Source organism: Pelophylax lessonae (assembly GCF_965119305.1).
Source record: "Pelophylax lessonae genome assembly, chromosome: 2".
In the NCBI taxonomy this organism is placed as follows: domain Eukaryota; kingdom Metazoa; phylum Chordata; class Amphibia; order Anura; family Ranidae; genus Pelophylax; species Pelophylax lessonae.
The window spans coordinates 354396582-354418514 of NC_138769.1; the positions used below are offsets into that span (position 1 = coordinate 354396582).

Consider the following 21933-nt stretch of genomic DNA (forward strand, 5'->3'; position numbering starts at 1 on the left):
CAAGAGAAAAATGGGGACAGGGGAGGGATCTCCAGCTTATTGACAGCCTCAGCTCTGTTCCTGTGTGCTGTGTGAAGGGGGTGTGTGTTCCTTCCTTCCAATCAGCTCTCAGAGCCAGTGGCGGCCCGCCCATAGAGGGCGCAGGGGCGCCGCCCCCCCCCCCCCAAACGTAGCAGAAAAAAAAAGATTAAAAAAAAAAAAAAGTAAAGTTTTCACCCACTAGGGGCGCCGGACTGTGTGCTGGGTATGGGGGTGGGGTTTTTGACCCCACCCTCGCCCGGCAGAGGCAGAGACGCCGATTGGCGCTCTTCTAGGGGTGTGTCGGGGCGCAGAGCTCTGCTCTGCGCCCCGACACACCCCACTTTAATGATATCCGGGCTGTGATTGGTCCAGAGTCCAGCCTGGACCAATCACAGGAGGACATCGGACCTGGCGACGTGACGCCTGGGGGCGGTGCACCGCCCTGGCGTCACGTTCACCTTCAGTTCCCGCCTGCCGGAGAAGAGGAAACAGGAGAGCCGCCGCCGCACGTGAGGAAGAAGAAGATCACATCGCACAGCATCCCGCCGCCGCCGCCCCGGGCCGACTCAGAGCAGCACGCCGTCCATGGAGGTAAGTGTCTGCTTTGAAGGGGGCATGCACGCTGATCTCTGCATTGGGAACATGTATACTGGTCACTGCATTGATCGGAGGCACGCACACTGAACTCTGCATTGGGGACATGTATACTGGTCACTGCATTGGAGGCACGCACGCTAAACTCTGCATTGGGGACATGTATACTGGTCACTGCATTGATTGGAGGCACGCACGCTGAACTCTTCATTGGGGACATGTATACTGGTCACTGCATTGATTGGAGGCACGCACGCTGAACTCTGCATTGGGAACATGTATACTGGTCACTGCATTGGAGGCACGCACGCTAAACTCTGCATTGGGGACATGTATACTGGTCACTGCATTGATTGGAGGCACGCACACTGATCTCTGCATTGGAGACATGTACACTGGTCACTGCATTAGAAGCACGCACGCTGATCTCTGCATTGGTGACATGTACACTGGTCACTGCATTGGAGGCACGCACGCTGATCTCTGCATTGGGGACATGTACACTGGTCACTGCATTGGAAGCACGCACGCTGATCTCTACATTGGGGACATGTACACTGGTCACTGCATTGGAAGCACGCACGCTGATCTCTGCATTGGGGACATGTATACTGGTCACTGCATTGATTGGAGGCGCACACGCTGAACTCTGCATTGGGGACATGTATACTGGTCACTGCATTGGAGGCACGCACGCTAAACTCTGCATTGAGGACATGTATACTGGTCACTGCATTGATTGGAGGCACGCACGCTGAACTCTTCATTGGGGACATGTATACTGGTCACTGCATTGATTGGAGGCACGCACGCTGAACTCTGCATTGGGAACATGTATACTGGTCACTGCATTGGAGGCACGCACGCTAAACTCTGCATTGGGGACATGTATACTGGTCACTGCATTGATTGGAGGCATGCACGCTGATCTCTGCATTGGGGACATGTACACTGGTCACTGCATTGGAAGCACGCACGCTGATCTCTGCATTGGGGACATGTACACTGGTCACTGCATTGGAGGCATGCACGCTGATCTCTGCATTGGGGACATGTACACTGGTCACTGCATTGGAAGCACGCACGCTGATCTCTGCATTGGGGACATGTACACTGGTCACTGCATTGGAAGCACACACGCTGATCTCTGCATTGGGGACATGTATACTGGTCACTGCATTGATTGGAGGCACGCACGCTGAACTCTGCATTGGGGACATGTATACTGGTCACTGCATTGGAGGCACGCACGCTGAACTCTGCATTGGGGACATGTATACTGGTCACTGCATTGATTGGAGGCACGCACGCTGATCTCTGCATTGGGGACATGTACAATGGTCACTGCATTGGAAGCACGCACGCTGATCTCTGCATTGGGGACATGTACACTGGTCACTGCATTGGAAGCACGCACGCTGAACTCTGCATTGGGGACATGTACACTGGTCACTGCATTGATTGGAGGCACGCACGCTGAACTCTGCATTGGGGACATGTATACTGGTCACTGCATTGAATGGAGGCACGCACGCTGAACTCTGCATTGGGGACATGTATACTGGTCACTGCATTGGAGGCACGCACGCTAAACTCTGCATTGTGGACATGTATACTGGTCACTGCATTGGAGGCACGCACGCTAAACTCTGCATTGGGGACATGTACACTGGTCACTGCATTGATTGGAGGCACGCACGCTGATCTCTGCATTGGGGACATGTATACTGGTCACTGTATTGGAAGCACGCACGCTGATCTCTGCATTGGGGGGACATGTACACTAGTCACTGCATTGGAGGCACGCACGCTGATCTCTGCATTGGGGACATGTACACTGGTCACTGCATTGGAGGCACGCACGCTGATCTCTGCATTGGGGACATGTACACTGGTCACTGCATTGGAAGCACGCACGCTGATCTCTGCATTGGGGACATGTATACTGGTCACTGCAATGATTGGAGGCACGCACGCTGAACTCTGCATTGGGAACATGTATACTGGTCACTGCATTGGAGGCACGCACGCTAAACTCTGCATTGGGGACATGTATACTGGTCACTGCATTGATTGGAGGCATGCACGCTGATCTCTGCATTGGGGACATGTACACTGGTCACTGCATTGGAAGCACGCACGCTGATCTCTGCATTGGGGACATGTACACTGGTCACTGCATTGGAGGCATGCACGCTGATCTCTGCATTGGGGACATGTACACTGGTCACTGCATTGGAAGCACGCACGCTGATCTCTGCATTGGGGACATGTACACTGGTCACTGCATTGGAAGCACACACGCTGATCTCTGCATTGGGGACATGTATACTGGTCACTGCATTGATTGGAGGCACGCACGCTGAACTCTGCATTGGGGACATGTATACTGGTCACTGCATTGGAGGCACGCACGCTAAACTCTGCATTGGGGACATGTATACTGGTCACTGCATTGATTGGAGGCACGCACGCTGATCTCTGCATTGGGGACATGTACAATGGTCACTGCATTGGAAGCACGCACGCTGATCTCTGCATTGGGGACATATACACTGGTCACTGCATTGGAAGCACGCATGCTGATCTCTGCATTGGGGACATGTACACTGGTCACTGCATTGATTGGAGGCACGCACGCTGAACTCTGCATTGGGGACATGTATACTGGTCACTGCATTGAATGGAGGCACGCACGCTAAACTCTGCATTGTGGACATGTATACTGGTCACTGCATTGGAGGCACGCACGCTAAACTCTGCATTGGGGACATGTACACTGGTCACTGCATTGATTGGAGGCACGCACGCTGATCTCTGCATTGGGGACATGTATACTGGTCACTGCATTGGAAGCACGCACGCTGATCTCTGCATTGGGGGGACATGTACACTGGTTACTGCATTGGAAGCACGCACGCTGATCTCTGCATTGGGGACATGTACACTAGTCACTGCATTGGAGGCACGCACGCTGATCTCTGCATTGGGGACATGTACACTGGTCACTGCATTGGAGGCACGCACGCTGATCTCTGCATTGGGGACATGTACACTGGTCACTGCATTGGAAGCACGCACGCTGATCTCTGCATTGGGGACATGTATACTGGTCACTGCATTGATTGGAGGCACGCACGCTGAACTCTGCATTGGGGACATGTATACTGGTCACTGCATTGGAGGCACGCACGCTAAACTCTGCATTGGGGACATGTATACTGGTCACTGCATTGATTGGAGGCACGCACGCTAAACTCTGCATTGGGGACATGTATACTGGTCACTGCATGGATTGGAGGCACGCACGCTGAACTCTGCATTGGGGACATGTACACTGGTCACTGCATTGGAAGCACGCACGCTGATCTCTGCATTGGGGACATGTACACTCGTCACTGGCTGCATTGGGGGCACGCACGCTGATCTCTGCATTGGGGACATGTATACTGGTCACTGCATTGGAAGCACGCACGCTGATCTCTGCATTGGGGACATGTACACTAGTCACTGCATTGGAGGCACACACGCTGATCTCTGCATTGGGGACATGTACACTGGTCACTGGCTGCATTGGGGGCACGCACGCTGATCTCTGCATTGGGGACATGTACACTGGTCACTGCATTGGAAGCACGCACGCTGATCTCTGCATTGGGGACATGTACACTGGTCACTGCATTGGAGGCACGCACGCTGATCTCTGCATTGGGGACATGTACACTGGTCACTGGCTGCATTGGAGGCACGCACGCTGATCTCGGCATTGGGGACATGTACACTGGTCACTGGCTGCATTGGGGGCACGCACGCTGATCTCTGCATTGGGGACATGCACACTGGTCACTGGCTGCATTGGAGGCACGCACGCTAATCTCTGCATTGGGGACATGTACGCTGGTCACTGCGTTGATTGGAGGCACGCACGCTGAACTCTGCATTGGGGACATGTATACTGGTCACTGCATTGGAGGCACGCACGCTGATCTCTGCATTGGGGACATATACACTGGTCACTGGCTGCATTGGAGGCACGCACGCTGATCTCTGCATTGGGGACATGTACACTGGTCACTGGCTGCATTGGAGGCACGCACGCTGATCTCTGCATTGGGGACATGTACACTGGTCACTGGCTGCATTGGAAGCACGCACACTGATCTCTGCATTGGGGACATGTACACTGGTCACTGGCTGCATTGGGGGCACGCATGCTGATCTCTGCATTGGGGACATGTACACTGGTCACTGGCTGCATTGGAGGCACGCACGCTGATCTCTGCATTGGGGACATGTACGCTGGTCACTGCAATGGAGGCACGCACGCTGATCTCTGCATTGGGGACCTATATGCTGGTCACTGCATTGGAGGCACACACGCTGATCTCTGCATTGGGGACACGTACACTGGTCACTGCATTGGGGACACATACAGTACGTTGGTCACTGCATTGGGGACATGTACACTGGTCACTGCATTTGGGACATGTACGCTGGTCACTGCATTGGGGACATGTATGCTGGTCACTGCATTGAAATGGGGCATGTATACTGGTCACTACATTGAAGGGGGCATGTACTGTGGGGTTTGTGCTAGGGGGCCTGTACTGTGGGGTTTGTGCTAGGGGGCCTGTTCTCTGAGATTAGTGCTAGGGCGTCTGTACTGTGGGGTTTGTGCTAGGGGGCCTGTACTGTGGGGTTTGTGCTTGAGGGGTTTGTGCCGGGAGGGTCTGTACTGTGGGGTTAGTGCCACTCTCAGTCAGTATATCCCATAATAGGGTGTCTCTCACAGTATATCCCATAATAGGGCCCCTGCTCCCTATTATGGGATATACTAGTACTGATGGACCCCTTAATATGTGATATATTGGGAGAATTTTTTCACGCAAGCAAAATACAGGGGACAAAATGGGTGGAGTCTATAAGGGGTGGGGCTTCTGAGAAACGGGAGGGGTCAAAATGGAAGGGCGGGGTCTTGCGCCCCCCCTATCTTAAAACTTCACCAGCCGCCACTGCTCAGAGATCGCCTCACTGAGCTCTGCAGAGTGTAACTTCAGCTCGCCACCCCATTTTTTTCTGACAGCTCCAACAAGCTTATTAAATTCAAGACTTTGAACGGCTGTAGAGAAGAGAAAAATGCAGATACAACTTACATATTATTACTTGTTTTATCTTTGTGTGTCACCTGAGACCAGTCACTTCACTGGATATGCTGTATGTAAGCCCTGGTTCACATATACTGTATGCAAATTGAATGTGTTTTGAACTGTATCGGATTCACATGACGTGAACCAAAACAGCTTTTTTAGAGCCAGTTCACAGTAGTGCGGACCAGCCCCAGTGCGTTTTTAAAAAGAGTCCAGTACGATTTTTAGTCCGGTTCAGGTGTGATTTCAAGTGTCATACACTTTAAAAATTCACACCTGAATCAAACCTGAACCCGTGAACGAAACTGCATCGGACTCCTTTGAAAAATCTCACTGAAACAGTCTAAGGGTTTACAACCACTCTAAAGAGTGTCTAAAGCTAAAACTTTTCTTTTTCTGGATAGAGTAGAGAAGGGTTAAAGGCAAAATCTGCCTTTTTTAAAAAAAAAATAGTAAAGGTGTCAGTAATGATATGATAAAAAAATGTGCATTTACAAGGAGGCATGGACCTTCTGTTATGAGGTGGGAGGAAGTGCTGAGTGGACTACAATTATGGTCCCCACCAACAATTTCTGATGGATTTCCAAGAATGCAGATTTCTCTACCCCAGTCCAACAGGTATATACCAAAACACTTTAAATGGTATATGCAGCAGATGCAGTCCAAGAGGAAGCAACTGGGATAAGTTCCTTGTAAGGGTTTACATACTCTTTTAAGTGATTGTAAAAGATCACCCTGTAAAACAACCCATTCAGTTTAAGGCCCCTTTCACACTTGCGGACTGTTCAGATCTGCCTGTCAGTTTTTTAGGCAGATCTGAACGAATGCCCCATGCATCTCTATGGGGCAGCCGATGTCAGCGGAGACATGTCCGTTGACATCCGTTCCGATCCTGTCCTGACCCTATTTTCCATCCGCCTGACGGATCGGATCAGATGAGAACGGAGAGGCGGTCCATTCTCATCCAATTCCCCATAGGGGACAGCGGGGATCTGACACCTCCATCTCCGCACACAGAGCGGCGATGGAGCTGTCATCCGCTTGCTCAGTGGGGATCGGCGGATCGATCCCTGCTGAGAAAAACGGAGTCCGCTGACGGAGCAGACAGGTGTGAAAGGGGCCTAAAAGAGAAATGAAAGGCAAAACATTTTTGTATAGATATGAAAAATAAAAACATTATGAATTCCCTTTTCAATAAGTGATCACATTCCCTCTGTTCTCAGCTGCATAAGAGCTGGTGGGGGAGGAGAAGCAACGGTACAATGAGCTTCCCAGTGAATGGCTGTGCAGCGGGTGTGTGTCAGGACAAGTTTGATAATTTGAGGACAGTACAGAGTTCCCAGCATAGCTGGAGAACTGACCACACTGTGCTATCCTGCTTAGTGTGGTCAGTTTTTAATAGGAAAGCAAAGGGACTGAGAGGAACAGCAGGGATTTCACACATAGGAAGCAATACAAAGAGAACAGGATACTTTCTCATACATGTACACGGTACAGCAGCCACATCAGGAATTTGAAGTGTTTGGGTAACAAATGCTTTAAAGTGTTTGTACAGTCAGAAGGTTTTTTTTATCCTAATGTATTAGGATAAAAAAACCTATGTGCAGCAGCTCCCCTCAGCCGTCCTAATACTTACCTGAGCACCATCTTGATCCAGTGCTGGCATGACTGCATCAGCTGTCCAGGACTCTCCCTCCTGATTGGCTCAGACACAGCACCAGTGCCATTGGCTCCCGCTGCTGTCAATCAAAGTCAGTTAGCCATGCAGGAGAGAGAATGGGAGGGGCCAAAGGCAGCTCCGTGTCTGAATAGACACAGCGAGCTGCGGCTCCGCTCGGGCGCCCCCATAGCAAGCTGCTTGCTGTGGGGGCACCCAACAGGAGGGAGGGGCCAGGAGAGCCGAAGAGGGACCTGAGAAGAAGAGGACCCGGGCAACTCTGTGCAAAACCACTTCACAGAGCAGGTAAGTAAAACATTATAGTTATTTTTAAAGAAAAAAAAAAAAAAACAAGACTTTACATCCACTTAAAAACCAATTGTAAAGTCTCGTTTTTTTTCCTATAAAAATAACAAACATGTTATACTTACCTGCAATGTGCAGTGGTTTTGCACAGAGCAGCCCAGATCCTCCTCTTCTCAGATCCCTCTTCTGTGCTCCTGGCCCCTTCCTCCTGTTTAATGCCCCCACAGCAAGCAGCTTGCTATGGGGGCTCCCGAGCTGAGTCAGAGCTCCCTGACACGGACATGAATTCAGACACTGAGTCCCAACCACTCCCCCTCTGTCCTGATTGGCTAGCTGATTATGATTGACAGTTGCGGCAGCCAATGGCGCCGCTGCTGTGTCTCAGCCAATCAGGAGGGAGAATCTCAGACGGCTGAGACACTCCTGGACAGAGAAGGACCTCAGGTAAGTGTTAGGGGGGCTGAGGGGAGCTGTTGCACAAAAAAGGCTTTTTTTCTTAATGCATAGAATGGATTAAGATAAAAAAAAAAAAACCTTCTGACACTACAACTCCAAACCCAGGAGCCTGCATTCACTAAATCTGGTCTCCTCCAGTACACTGAACATGGAAATGCAATAGTTTTAGTAAATATAAACTTCTAATCTTTTCTCATCAGCAGTATATAGCAGTCTTGTGACTTCTACCAGTGTCTGGTTAAAGTTTGCAGGATGAGTTTTCATTCTCCTCGGATCGTCCTATGAGGCTGCAGGACCCCTGACCCTCTGTCTGGACATGTCTGGACAGTGTTGATTGGCCCTGTGCTGATCACCTGCACTCTCCCAAGAAAAAGAAACTCCCTAGCAACACACACCAAACTGAGCATGTGCAGCTTCCTCCCAAGGCTCTGTTCTATCAGGAGATGGTTTTTGGGACTGTGGAAGAAGGGGAGGATCAGAGAAGACAGGATCAGACAGCCTTTACACAATGCAGGGAATTAACCTCTTAGGTTCCACAGGGAGCAACAAGCATGCAATACTGCATATACAGACTGATTTTACTGTTGTGGGTTTAGTAACACTTTAAGGTTATTAGTGATACCCACTGGTGGTGCTGTGTTTATGTGCCTGTAATTCTAGTTGCCAACAGCAAGGGGGCACTGAGATGTACATTTAATAAACTGGAAAAAGCAGGTGGTAAGATTTTTTAGCACTTACCATAATGATACGGCTTAATCAGATGGTTAATGATAAATCTGGTGGGAACTAGAAAACAGGAAATGTCTGTTTTATTCCCTCCACCCTTGTAAGTACAGAAAGAATGTTAGGGTTCGAGTCATAATAAGGCTGTTTTCAGCTGCCCAGGATAAGGATTTAAATGTTAGGGTAAAGTTAAATATTAAGAGTTAGGGTTAGATTAATTGTTAGGGCAAGTTTAAATGTTAAAGCAGAACTAAACTCTCTCGATCAACATTAACTATTAGTAATCCTTATGTCGCTAACCTTGGTAAAGTGTATTATATATTTTATATTTTAAGCTTGTTTTTTTTCATACTTTTTTACTGTTGCTTTCCTACTGTTGCTTTCCGGTGTCTGTCCTAGGCTAATGATGTCATACATCCCAGGAGTCCTTACGGGCATTTATTTTTCTTTTATCTGGAGGAGGAGAGGAGGAGCTTTCTCTGCTAAGCATCCCCTACTGCCTGCATGCCTGAGCTAAGAGCAGATGGATTCCAGGAAAAAAATGCAACATGCCTTTACACAAGATAGCTGTGGGGAGGGGTTCAAAATAAAGTATAGAGACGTGGATAGATGAGTGAGTTTGCTTTGAATACTAAAAATGATTTAAATTTTTTTTTTTTTTTTTTTTTTTTTAATTTATGGTGCTCAGATACACCTAAGGTGGATTTTTAGGTAAAAATAGCTGAACAAGCAGCATTTTTAATGCAGCAGAGACATGCTTTGTCTCTTCTGAAATAAAATGACCTACCTGCCTGTGCACCCTTGTATAGTGAGCTGCGTAAGAGGGGCTCACTGTTAAAATTCGGCAATGGCGAAGCTGATGAAACTCCAGCGCATGTAGGGGACTGACATCATCCCTGCCCAGCCAATGAAAGCCAATGATACCTGGAAGTTGGCTGCTTGAAGATGTCAGCGGTCCACAGGAAGCTCCAGGACATTGCATCACTGGAGCCATAGTGGGTACAGTTCTGCTTTAGGCTCCTCTTAAAGGATAAGTTCACCTTTGGGAACAGGTTACATGTTCCACCCTTTCTCACTGCTGCAGTCACTCCCCGTTGCCCTCTGTCCCTGTGACAGCAGTACGGGGAGAAGTTTCTTGTACTAGGTGTCACTTTTTGAAAACAGCCCGGACACGCGGTGCTCTGCCCACGCAGCCGCATCAGTAATACACAGAGATTATGTTTATATGTGTAGAACATTTTCCTGTATTTACAGCATTTTTGCAAGCAGGAATGTTAAAAGAAGATTAAAAATGGAAAAATGCAGAAATGAGCTTCTATAAACCAAGTATTTATATGATCTATGTTTTGCATATTTACACTTGATACAGGTGCAATCCTGACACAGCATTAATACAGCATTATGGATTTATTATGAGCAGAACAATATCTTCTTCCTTTCAGACTGGAGTTGGGCTGAACACCCCCTGGAACTCTTGAACATCGCAAAAGTTCGGACCCGAACTACGAACCCTATAAAAGTCTATAGGACTCTAAACTGAAAAATTAAAAGTGCCCATTTTGAAGGCTTCTATGCAGGTTATTGGTCATAAAATGGGCATGGGAGCTCGGGTATCACCCAGGGGGGGGGGGGCATGTATCAATGTTAATATTTAAAAAAAAAAAGTTTTTACAGGAGCAGTAATTTTATTGTGGGGAAGGTGTTCGTCTGCCGGACGGCTTAGAAAGCACTGTGCAGCGCGCAGTACATTGTGGGGTCCTGGCAGGCGAACATCCCGGTGAGCGTCATGCAAATTCAGGTGTTCGCCGGCCGGACGGCTTAGAATTCACTGTGCAGTGCATTGTGGGGTGCTGGGCAGGTGAACTTTCCAGTGAGCGCCCTGCAAATTCAGGTGTTCTCCAGACCAGCAAACAGGCGATGTTCAGGCCTAACTTTTGCTCTGCTCGAATTGTTCACCCAACTCTATTATAGACACTGGGGGTGATTTACTAAAACTGCAGAGTGCAAAATCTGGTGCAGATCCTCAAAGAAAGCTCCCCGGTTTTCTTATTAGCTTAATTGAACAAGCTGAAGTTAGAAGCTGATTCTCCAGTTTTGGTAAATCAACCCCACTGTCTCTGATTGAAACTTTGTACGGGGTTATCTGAAGAGAGTGGGCTCGGTTCTATGCGGGAGACTGCACATCCATTCCTGCAGTAAAACCCACTGCTGTGAGAACGCGTGACGCTGCCATTCATTCTGAATGGCACCCCCACAAATGTTAAAAGTCTCAGTGGACTCTTAAATAATTTCTTTTTTAACTTTCTTGAGATATCCAATTAGTCTGCAATGGAGTTCTCTCCTTTTTAGAGCATAGATTATAGGGTTGATTATAGAGTTGACAAAGCAAAGAGTACTACAGAAAGCAAAAACAACTTTTATTTTACTGTCCAGTGGAAAGAGCTAGCTGTGAACCATAAGAATGAGAGGAGCCCAGCACACCACAGGTCCAGTTAAAACTACGGCTAAGGTTTTGGCCAGCATGATGTCCATTCTCATACGACCTTCTCCACGATCCGTTTGTAAGTTGTGTTTTACCATATAAATTGAATTCCTGAATACCTTTCTCCTGGCAGAAAAAAAAGCAGAGTCCAAAAATCCGGCTAAAGCTGCGTTTTTGTCAGTGTGTTTAGGCGCCTATTAGACGCATTTGTGTGTCATATGCTTTGGGCGATAATTTATTTAATTGGCCAAAATAATCATTTATTCTGTCAATTGAAAAAATGAACACTAAAGAGCTAAACATGCTTAGCGTTAACACGCGTTTCAACACGGTAAGGCAATCAAGCGTTTTGCTGTTTTTTACCTTGCTGGCAGTGTTTTTTTTTTTCCTGCCTCCTAAGCACCTGTAAACACCTGTGAGTGCATGGCTGCATAAGCTAGCATTTAGGGGTTTTTAGAGATATAAAAAAAACAATGCCCAATCTGCATGAGGCCTAATGCCTCGTACACACGCAACGATTATCGGCCGACCGATCATCCGACTTTTGTCCAGAGTGGTGTTTTGTTGGTTGGAATGTGCCTAGACTGCACACTAATTTTCTCGGCCAACAAAATTCTACTTCAGAAGTGATGTCATGTGCTGGTTTACTTTCCGTGTGTTTTTTCTTCTCTGAGCATGCCCAGTCTTGCTCATCAGATTTTTGTCTGCCGAAATCTGTACTGACTGATGGAAAATTGGCCGTTGTGTTGATGACCAACAAAAATTTTATAGCCTGCACACCAGATTTTTTTCGGCCAAAAAGTTGGAGTCGGTTGTCGGAAGCATCATACTAACAAGCTGAAAAACGGCCGATCGGAAGTTGGCCGAAAATTTTCCGGCCAATAATCAATGCGTGTGTACGTGGCATAAGGAAAGTCTATAAAACCGTGAAATTGAGCCAATAGCTCTGCATTTTGGCTGCCTATGTAAATACAATGTAACATTTCATATTAACCAATAAAAAAAAAAAAACTTTTTAAAAATGCACAAAGTATAAAAGATAAAAACAATATCAATTTCAGTGTACAAAAATGTTTTAAAAATGCTATTTTTTAGTCTTGACCGTAATAAATAGAGAAAACTATGTACACACCCACTGTACATGGCCTTTAAAGGTCTACCCACGAAGTAGAACAGATCAAAAAATATGTTTCAGTGAGCATTAAGATATGACATGATTGAATAAAAAAGGTTTAGTCCGTTCTTACTTTTGTATTTGTATACATATTAGATATAAACTGTTCTCATAATAGTTCTCATACTTCACTTATCCTTCTGATAAAAGCATTCTGTCATGCAAACCAAGTCCTCTGTTCAACTTTTTTAAGCCATTTTTTTTTCAATGTAGGCATACGCAAAGCAAGTTCATATCAAAGTGTTGCCAATTTACTCATTCTTAAATACTGAACTCAGTGTCGCAAACAGTGTCATCACACGTGTTTTCAAGCTCTATGTTCTTCTGAGTCCCTTCAACCTCCGGTGGACTCTTAAAGAATTTCTTTAGCCATTTGACTTTCTTGAGATCTCTGATTAGTCTGCGACGGAGTTCTCTACTTTTTAGAGCATAGATTATAGGGTTGACCATGGAGTTGACCAAGCAAAGAGTACTACAGAAAGCAAAAACAGTTTTTATTTTACTGTCCAGTGGAAAGAGCAAGCTGTGAACCATTATAATTAGAGAAGGAGTCCAGCACACCACAAGTACAGTTAAAACTATGGCTAAGGTTTTGGCCAACATGACGTCCATTCTCATACGACGTTCTCCACGATCTGCTTGTAAGTTGTGTTTTACCATATAAACGGTATGCTTATGTGCCTTCCACAAGATGTGAGTATAAGAAAAAATGATGGCACAGAGAAGAATAAATATAAGGAAAATCCAACTTGCTAGGTATTTATTGTCAATCAAGGGAAAAAGTTCTGAGCAGACTGAATCTAGCTTACAGCAATTTAGACCCATAAGTGGTAGAAATGAGATAAATATTGTACCGATCCACATTACAGTTAATGCCTGGAGTGCTCTTTTTCGGGTGACTAATGCTTTATACCTAGAGGGCCTGTAGATACAGATGTACCTGTCAAATGCTGTAAGAAGTAAACTTCCAAGGGACGCAGTGAAGGATAATGTGACACCACCGAGTTTGAATAAGAAAACAGAAGGAGTACCTGCTCCATGGAAGACATGAAAGTCAACAAAAGTATAGGAAAAAATAAGACTGGCGAGTAAGTCCGCTGTAGCCACACTGCCAATAAAAAGAAAGGAGGGTTTCATTCTGAGATGAACAGAACGGAAGATCATGGAAAGGACCAAACAGTTCTCCAGGATACACACAGTTCCTGTTAAAATACAAAGCACTGCTATGAAGGTTTTCTGTACAGTGCTGTTTAGGATCAGGTAGCATTGGATGTCTATGCCTTCTGTGGGACATTTTCCAGGGCTACTACTGGTACTAGTGTTACAACCATCCATGTTTATCAATGTCCTTCCAAAAGCCTCAGGGAATCCTTATTGATGGTGCCCGTAATGGACACAAGAGAAAAAAGCCATTATACATGTACATGGACAGTTAAAATGAACTTCAGTAAGTAAATAAATGCATTTTCCAGTAGAGAGAGAACACACAGTCATATTCCACCTTTTGTCTGTTTATAACAGGAAGATGAATGTTGATTGGTTACATTGATTACTTCCAATTTGCTCTTTCCCTTTGAAAAAAAATAAATAAATATATAGTTATCAATCTGCATGGAATTGCAATGCATTCAATTTGTCACATTCTAATATGTTAATTTCCCAATTGTAATTTATCCAGCCATCAATTGAGATTCATCCCACAAAGTCACTTTTTCTTTGTGAAGCGCTAATAATTTAAAGCTGAATTTTAGGTTTGGTCATTTTTACAAAAGGGGACTTTGAGTGAGACACCCGCCTGTAAAGCAAGCATCTCCATCCCTAATAGGTACAAAAAATGGGCAGTTTTGGGACTTTAGATGAGAAACTGGCTAGCACTGCTCAGCGTCTCCATCCCTGTATATAATCAAATTGAAAAGCAAGGGGGATTAAAGAAGGTGTGTGAAAAACAGCCGGTTCCTAGTTTGAGATACTTACCTATTAGGGATGAAGATGCTTGCTTTACAGGCGGGTGTCTCACTCAAAGTCCCCTTTTGTCTTTACCATCTATACTAAAGGGATGGGGGTGTGTGTTTCCCGCTGATCACATTTAGTTTGCACCCTATGGCTATTACATAGCCATTAGCTTTTCATTGCCAGTCATGGATTGGAGCAGGTTGGGGGAGGATTGGGCGGTCTCCAATCCCATCTGCTTCCCATCCAGCCATTAGCATCATGTCCTTCCTTTGTGAAGACCCTAAAGGCCCGTACACACGTACCGATCGTCGGCATACAAACGTCGGTGGACGAAGGATCTGCCGATTGTACGCGTGTTAGTATGGTGCCTCCGACAGATGTCTGCGCACAATCCGCGGACAAAAGTCTTTCTTGCAAACATGAAAATTTTTGTATGCCGACACCAGAACGGACGATTGTTCGCCTGTCAGTACAGAATTCGGCCGACAGACCGCAGATTTGCAAGACTGGGCATGCTCAGAAAATAGAAAACACAGGGAAAGTTAACCATTACATGACATCACTTCTGCAGTCGGCGGACAAAATTCTTGTGCTGTCCTTGTGCTGTCTTTGCACTTTTCAGCAGACACCGACATCCCGGGGAGAAAAGAGGAACATTTGTATGCCGACCATCGGTACGTGTGTACGGGGCTTTAGACACTCAGGTTGAGCAGTGTTATTTAGTGTTAGGACTGCAAGTTACACAGGATGCCTCGTTGTTGGCCTTGCAGCTTATACATGCGTTTGCAAATGTGTGTTAACTAAACTCCTGTTTTTAACTTATATTGTTAGACAGGTTTATTTGGTTTGTTAGCAGACTGGTAGGTAAGTATCTCAAACTAGGGACCGGCTGTTTTTCACACACCTTCTTTAATCCCCCTTGCTTTTCAATTTGATTATATACAGGGATGGAGACGCTGAGCAGTGCTAGCCAGTTTCTCATCTAAAGTCCCAAAACTGCCCATTTTTTGCATCATCTCGGCATTTGGATCGGCCCCTCCTCCTTACCCCCGTCGCCTTCTGGGACCTGCGTGTGTCCCAGAAGACGACAGGGTCATTCAGAAAGCGCAGCGTGACTTGTGCATGCGCAATAGGAAACTGGCTGCGAGGCCTGAAGGCTTCACTGCCGGTTTTCCTTAGTTGCAATGGCCTTTCCCCGAGCTGATGGAAGACCGACATTGCAGGATCCCTGGACAGGTACATCTCCTTATATTAAAATTCAGCAGCTACAGTATTTGTAGCTGCTGACTTTTAAATATTTTTTTTTTTTTTGAGGCTGTAACTCCCCTTAAAAAACAAAAAAAAACAAACATGTCATACTTACTTGCTCTGTGCAGTGGTTTTGCACAGAGCAGCCCCCATCCTCCTCTTCTCAGGTCCCCTGCCAGCGCCCCTTCCCCTTGCCAAGCGCCCCTATAAGACACCGAGAGCATGGCTCAGCCCCACCCCCCCGCTCCCACCTCACTGCCTGTGATTGACAGCAGCAGGAGCCAATGGGTCCTGTTGCACCTCAGCCAATCAGGAGGGAGAGACCCGGGAGAGCTTTGGGTCTCGTGCACATGGCTGGATTTGGATCAGGCTTGGGTAAGTATTAGGGGGGGGGGGTTTGAGGGGGGAGCTGTACACTGAAGGTTTTTTATAGGGGGGGAGAGGGGAGCTGCACACTGAAGGTTTTTTACCTTCATGCATAGAGTGCATGAAGGTAAAACACTTTCAGCCTTTACAACCACTTTATAATAATGCAAATTGATCTCTGAATGGCAACTATGCTGGAGCATACGGCCTCCTGTGTTCAGAATTCAACAGGGCACCTGCTTAGCATGGGACTAGAGGAGATCACTGTAGTAGTAGTAGTGCCTACTTAAGCAGCTCATTCATTTATAATTTTTATTTTACATTTATAATTTTTTTTATTTAAAAAATGATGCTACCCCCCCCCCCACCACTACCACCACTACCACCACTACCATCCACACATTTGATGTGGATGGGGGGGAATACTTTCTAGTGTGGGATTGTATTCTGACAGTGGGGAGCTTTCCTCGCTGTCAGAATACAATATGGGAAAAATATGACAGACTGGTTGAAAAAATATGACAGACTGGTTGTACACAAGTCAATCGATAGTTCAACTTGTGTACAACCAACCTGCCCATACATTAGATCAAAGTTAGGTCCAAGTATGGCCGGCTTTACTAGACAGATAACCAATCGAAAATAAAGGAAAAAAGCCTGAAAAAAGAAATCGAATGCAGCCACCACATCTAAGGAATTGTAAGCTGCAATATATTACATTTTTGCTCTGGGGTTTAGATACACTTAAAAGGATTCATACCGACTTTCATAAAACAAAAATGACAAAACAAATGATTCACACTTCTGCATTTGCCAGTTTCATAATTGTGTTACCTTGTATCCTGCCCTCTACAATCTGGAGAACATTAATAAAGACAGCTTAGTACAACAGTTACTGTAACATTCAGCAATGTCATAGTAAAAGGGTCACAGCTCTTGTTGTAATAGTGGCTATGGTAGTGATTTAGGTTACTGAAGCATCGTTATACACAGGGGCATTAACAGCACTGCGCTTTCTTCAGGCTGAACACAAGCATTTCACACCCATGCAATACATCTCAGAAACATATAGATGCCAAATACACTTTCATATCCAGAACCCAAGTGTAGAAGGTAACACAGCAATCCAGATTATTGTGTGAAATCCATGTCAAAAACATGCTTTACAGTTTTAAGGGCTTTTGTTCTGAAAATATTAGCTGCCTGGCTGTCATGGTGATCCTCTGATTTCAGCATCTTCTAAAGCACTGACCGGAAATAAGTATGCAGCTGAGGAGAAGGAATGAGTTAAGGATTGGGCTGAACCCACGGTAAGCTGTCACATGAAAGCAGGCCACCGGCATAAACATCTGCAGCTGTGGACTTCCCCACCCTACAGCAGCACATAACAAATGGGTAAAGATGCTGGTGAAATCATTAAACTAATATGGCTTTTGTCAAAATAACCATGTGGCCATATTAGGTCAATAAAGTTGAGCCTGCAGTGCTGATTGTGCAAAAATATTCCAACAGGTTGGTTGATCAGCCCCCATGCATAAATAGAAATTTGTTTGGGCCCTGCTAAACTGTCCGAATATCGATCCATGTATGGCTAGCCTAAGAAACTTAAATACTGAAATATAGTCAAGCCTCACTGATAAAATTAGGTTACACCACCAATGATACTTGCTGGAGGGTCTATTGATGCTGGCTGCTGCTTGGGGATCTTTTGATCTATTGTCGCTGGGGGGGGGGGGGTAATTGGTTGCTGGGGAAGTCTATTGTTGCTGGTGGGGGATCTATTTTTAGGGGGGATCATATGCTGCTAGGGTGTCAATTGTTGCTGGGAGGGATCTATTGTTAAGGGAGAGTTCTATTGTTGCTGGCTGCTTGAGGGACTATTGAAGCTTGCTGCTGGGAGATCTACTTTATTGTAACATTGTGGGTCTATTGTTGCTGGGGGGAGTTATTGTTGTTTGGGTGCATTTTGCACTGCTGGCGGGGTCTATCGTTCCAGGGGATCTATTGTTCTAGGGCAGGGATATGCAAACTGTGGCCCTCCAGCTGTTGCAAAACTACAAGTTCCATCATGCCTTTGGCTCTGGGTGTCATGTTTGTGGCTGTCAGAGTCTTGCTATGCCTCATGGGACTTGTAGTTCTGCAACATCTGGAGGGCCACAGTTTGCATACCCCTGTTCTAGGGGGTCTACTGTTTCTGGGGAGGTCTATTTGTTGCTTGTGGGGGATCTAATTTTTGCTTGGGGGGATCCTATGCTGCTAGGGTGTCAGCTGTTGCTGGGAAGGATCTACTGTTGAGGGAGGGATCTATTGTTTCTGGCTGCTGGAGGGTCTATTGATGCTGGCTGCTTGGAGAACTACTGTATTGTTACATTGGGGGCCTATTGTTGCGGGGGGGGGGGGTTATTGTTGGTTAGGGGCATTTTTGCACTGGTGGGGGGTCTGTTGTTCCTGGCTGCAGAGGATCATGCTTTGAGGTGGGTGGAGGGCGTGGACAAGGGGTGACATGGAAGTGGGGGGTACCTGCACCTATTCTCTGCAAAAAAAAAAGCCCTGATTGTGGCAGATTTCTTATGGGTCTGTGTCAACAGTCTTTGAGTTTGTGTCAATGGCATCAGTCTGAGATGCTTCTGAGATCATTCAGAAGTCAATGACAGGTAGTTAAAGCAGGTTTTGTATTCCTCTAGCCTTGTAAAGTGGGGTACACACTAGTAGAAAATCTGCCGAAAATTCCCGCCCGATGTGAAATCGCCTGATTTTCGCCTAGTGTGTACACAACTTTCAGCAGCCGATGCCGACATTTTCAACGAAAAAAAAACGGAGGGACAAACACCAAAATTTTTTTCATCCATCCCCAGACGACCGATTTTCGTTTAATGTGTATGCACTACGTCCGTGAAAAATCGGATACGAAAGACCTCGCATGATCTGAAGTTGCTGACAACCCGTAAGTCTAGGAACAAATGTGCCAAAAAAAAAAGAAAAATCGGACGAGAAATTTCGTGAACATTTATGCACTGTCGACTAAAAACGGAAATGAACGCTGAGAAGACAGAGAAAAATCGGAGGATATTTTGTCCGATTTTCGTCAAGTGTGTACGGCCCTTAAGGGAATGCATAATCTGCCTGAAGCAAACAAAAGCCTGTTGACACAACCCATTTGTCGTAATTGTATCCATGGTGATACGATGTGTTTGTATCAAACAATCAGTTACGCAAAAGACATTTGCAATTTTCTATACAGTGAACCTCTACAGACAGGATTTTGGAAGCTATCAACGCTTACTGGATTTTTTTAGGTGCAAGTTACAATCCAGCCCTAAGCTTCAAAGACATTGATAAAAGATGCAGCCAATAAAGTCATAAGTCCAGGCCTGCATGCTTGTTTCCAGTCAGTGACACTAAGTAGGGATGCAAAGAGAGGATGGCATCCCCAGGCATACACAAAAATATGTCTTCAGTAGCAGCTCCCACATATTTCCTTCACATTGATTTTCTTAAAGTATGCAGATACGCTTCACTAAGAATATAAGTTATTCTCTAACCCCAATAGTAGGGATGGGCCGAACAGCCCCCTGTTCGGTTTGCAACAGAAGTCCTGAACAGGGGAAATGTTTTAACCCCAACGGCAAACCCCATTGAAGTCTATGGGAGCCGAACAGGAAAAGCGCCCATTTTGAAGGGCCTGGAATGGACTGGGGGGGGGGGACCCCACACCATTTTTTTTCTTTATTTTTTTTTTACCAGCACTTTTTTTTTATTCAGCTGTCCCTGGGGAAACCCATTGACAGCTGATGATTTATCTGTTTGTTAAGGTCGCCGCAGCTTCACGGCCCTGCTGCTTAACATCCAGCTTACACTGCTTTGCCCAATCAGGGCGCAGAATACACAGTTCAGCATTGCATGGTGTTCTTCGGGGTGAACACCCTGCAAATTCGGGTGTTCGGCAAACGGTCGAACAGGCAAATGTTCGGCCTGAGCATGAGTTCCGTTCGCCTATCCCTACCCAATAGTGGATACCACAAAATTTTCTGGCGTATAAGACTACTTTTGAACCTCAAAAAAATCCCCCAAAAATGGGAGGTCGTCTTATACGCCGAGTAGAATATCTCCAAGGTAACCTAAGTATAAGTATTACCGGTAGATCAAGTAATAGGGGGGTCGTCTTATACGCCCAGTCGTCTTATACGCCGGAAAATACGGTATATATTTTTTAAGCTGATGAATGTTGTAACATAGAAAGTCTGAGATTTACCTAATCCCCTTTATTGCCTAACATAACTTTTTAAAAACGCAAGCTTTCAGATTGCCTTAGATACTTTCTTCAGATCTTGTAGAAAGCCTGATAATTCTTTAAAAAATTTGCTTCTTTAAAAACGTAGTTATTCAATAAAGGCTATAACTTGGACTCGAAACTTTGTGCATTAACCAAAGGCTACAATACTCTACTACTGCTATAAATGTTGTAATAACTCAGTACGCCGCCAGAAATATATCTTTCAGACTCCCCATGCTATTCTTCCCCAGAGCAGGTTCATAGGCTGTTATGAATACCAGTACACCCCTCCTTGCTTTTCCCACACATCTATACAGAGAGAAACATACCTCATTCTACAGAGTAGACAGATACAGGATTCAGGTCACATATGTCTTCACATTCTTCATTCTTTTTGCACTTCAGACACAAGACGAGAATCTTTTTTGCAATTTTTTTTTTCTTGTTACCTCCTTCTTCGTTATGTGGTCTCTCAACATCTCGAATGTTGGTAGGAGTCTTGCATGATGCCAACCAGTGGTTGACTCAACAGGAAGTGTGTATATTTCCTTCACATTCTGCTTGATTGACATCGCATGAAAAGGGACAGACTTATTTCGGCAAACCGCTACATAGAGAGTTAAAAAGCACACAGTATATTGGATCTGTTTTAATTGACTAAGGATTTGTATTTGCATCCAACCAGTCCAGAGATTTACACAGGTCAGCCAGGAAGCAGAGTCAAATTGAGGACCTGATTTTAATTCATTGCAGTTAAAGGGGACCTTGACCTTGTCCGAGCCAATTCTGACATTTTTCACATACATAGTAAAATCAGCATTTTTTTGCTAGAAAATTGCTTATAACCCCCCAAATATTATATATTTTATGAAAGCAGATGCCCTGGAAAATAAAATGGTGGTTGTTGCAATTTTTTATATTGCACAGCTGTCTATCAAACACGAATTTTCAGGAAAAAAATACAATTAAATGCAAACACAATGTAATACCCAATTTGTGGTAAGATATAAAAGATGATGTTGCACCAAAGAAATAAGTACAAATATGTCAGGATTTAAAATTTCACATGCATGTGAAAACTTCAAAAATGTACTTTCTTTTCAGTCAAAGGCTTCGTAGCTTTGGTTGCAAGGCTAAAACACCTCCGTTTGTGGATCACCAGAGAGAGCCTTTTTAGTGTTCTTGTCAAAAAAAAAAAAAAAAGTCCCAATCTGTTGTAATCTCTACGCAGCTCAGGCATTGGAAACATAATTTTTGTGTAGATGGAATCCCCCTCTACACATTTCACTGCGACAGTTTGTTTTCACTGTTCATACCATAACACCACAGAGTGCATGAGTTTATATTTTTGTACTGAGAAATAGACAATGTTCTGCTTCCCATTATTCCCTTCTGCTTCTTTCAGAACCACATGAAAAGTCAACAAAATGGCATTGTCGTTTGAATTGTAACAGGAATAGTGGTTAATATGTGGTAATGTCTAATAAAATGGCAAATACATTAACTAGGCCATTTTTTGCGATACGGCACTGC

General features: G+C 45.4%; 1 protein-coding gene across 1 annotated transcript; it reads right to left on the bottom strand.

Annotated features, from left to right (window-relative positions):
- Positions 1 to 12622: 12622 nt before the first annotated feature.
- Positions 12623 to 20879, bottom strand: CNR2 (cannabinoid receptor 2). Its single transcript, XM_082246295.1, has 2 exons — positions 20730 to 20879; positions 12623 to 14131 (listed from the first exon to the last, which is right to left on the bottom strand). Exon 2 carries the CDS (start codon positions 13893 to 13895, stop codon positions 12822 to 12824), a length of 1074 nt encoding a protein of 357 aa, XP_082102421.1. The 5' UTR covers positions 13896 to 14131; positions 20730 to 20879; the 3' UTR covers positions 12623 to 12821.
- Positions 20880 to 21933: the final 1054 nt, after the last annotated feature.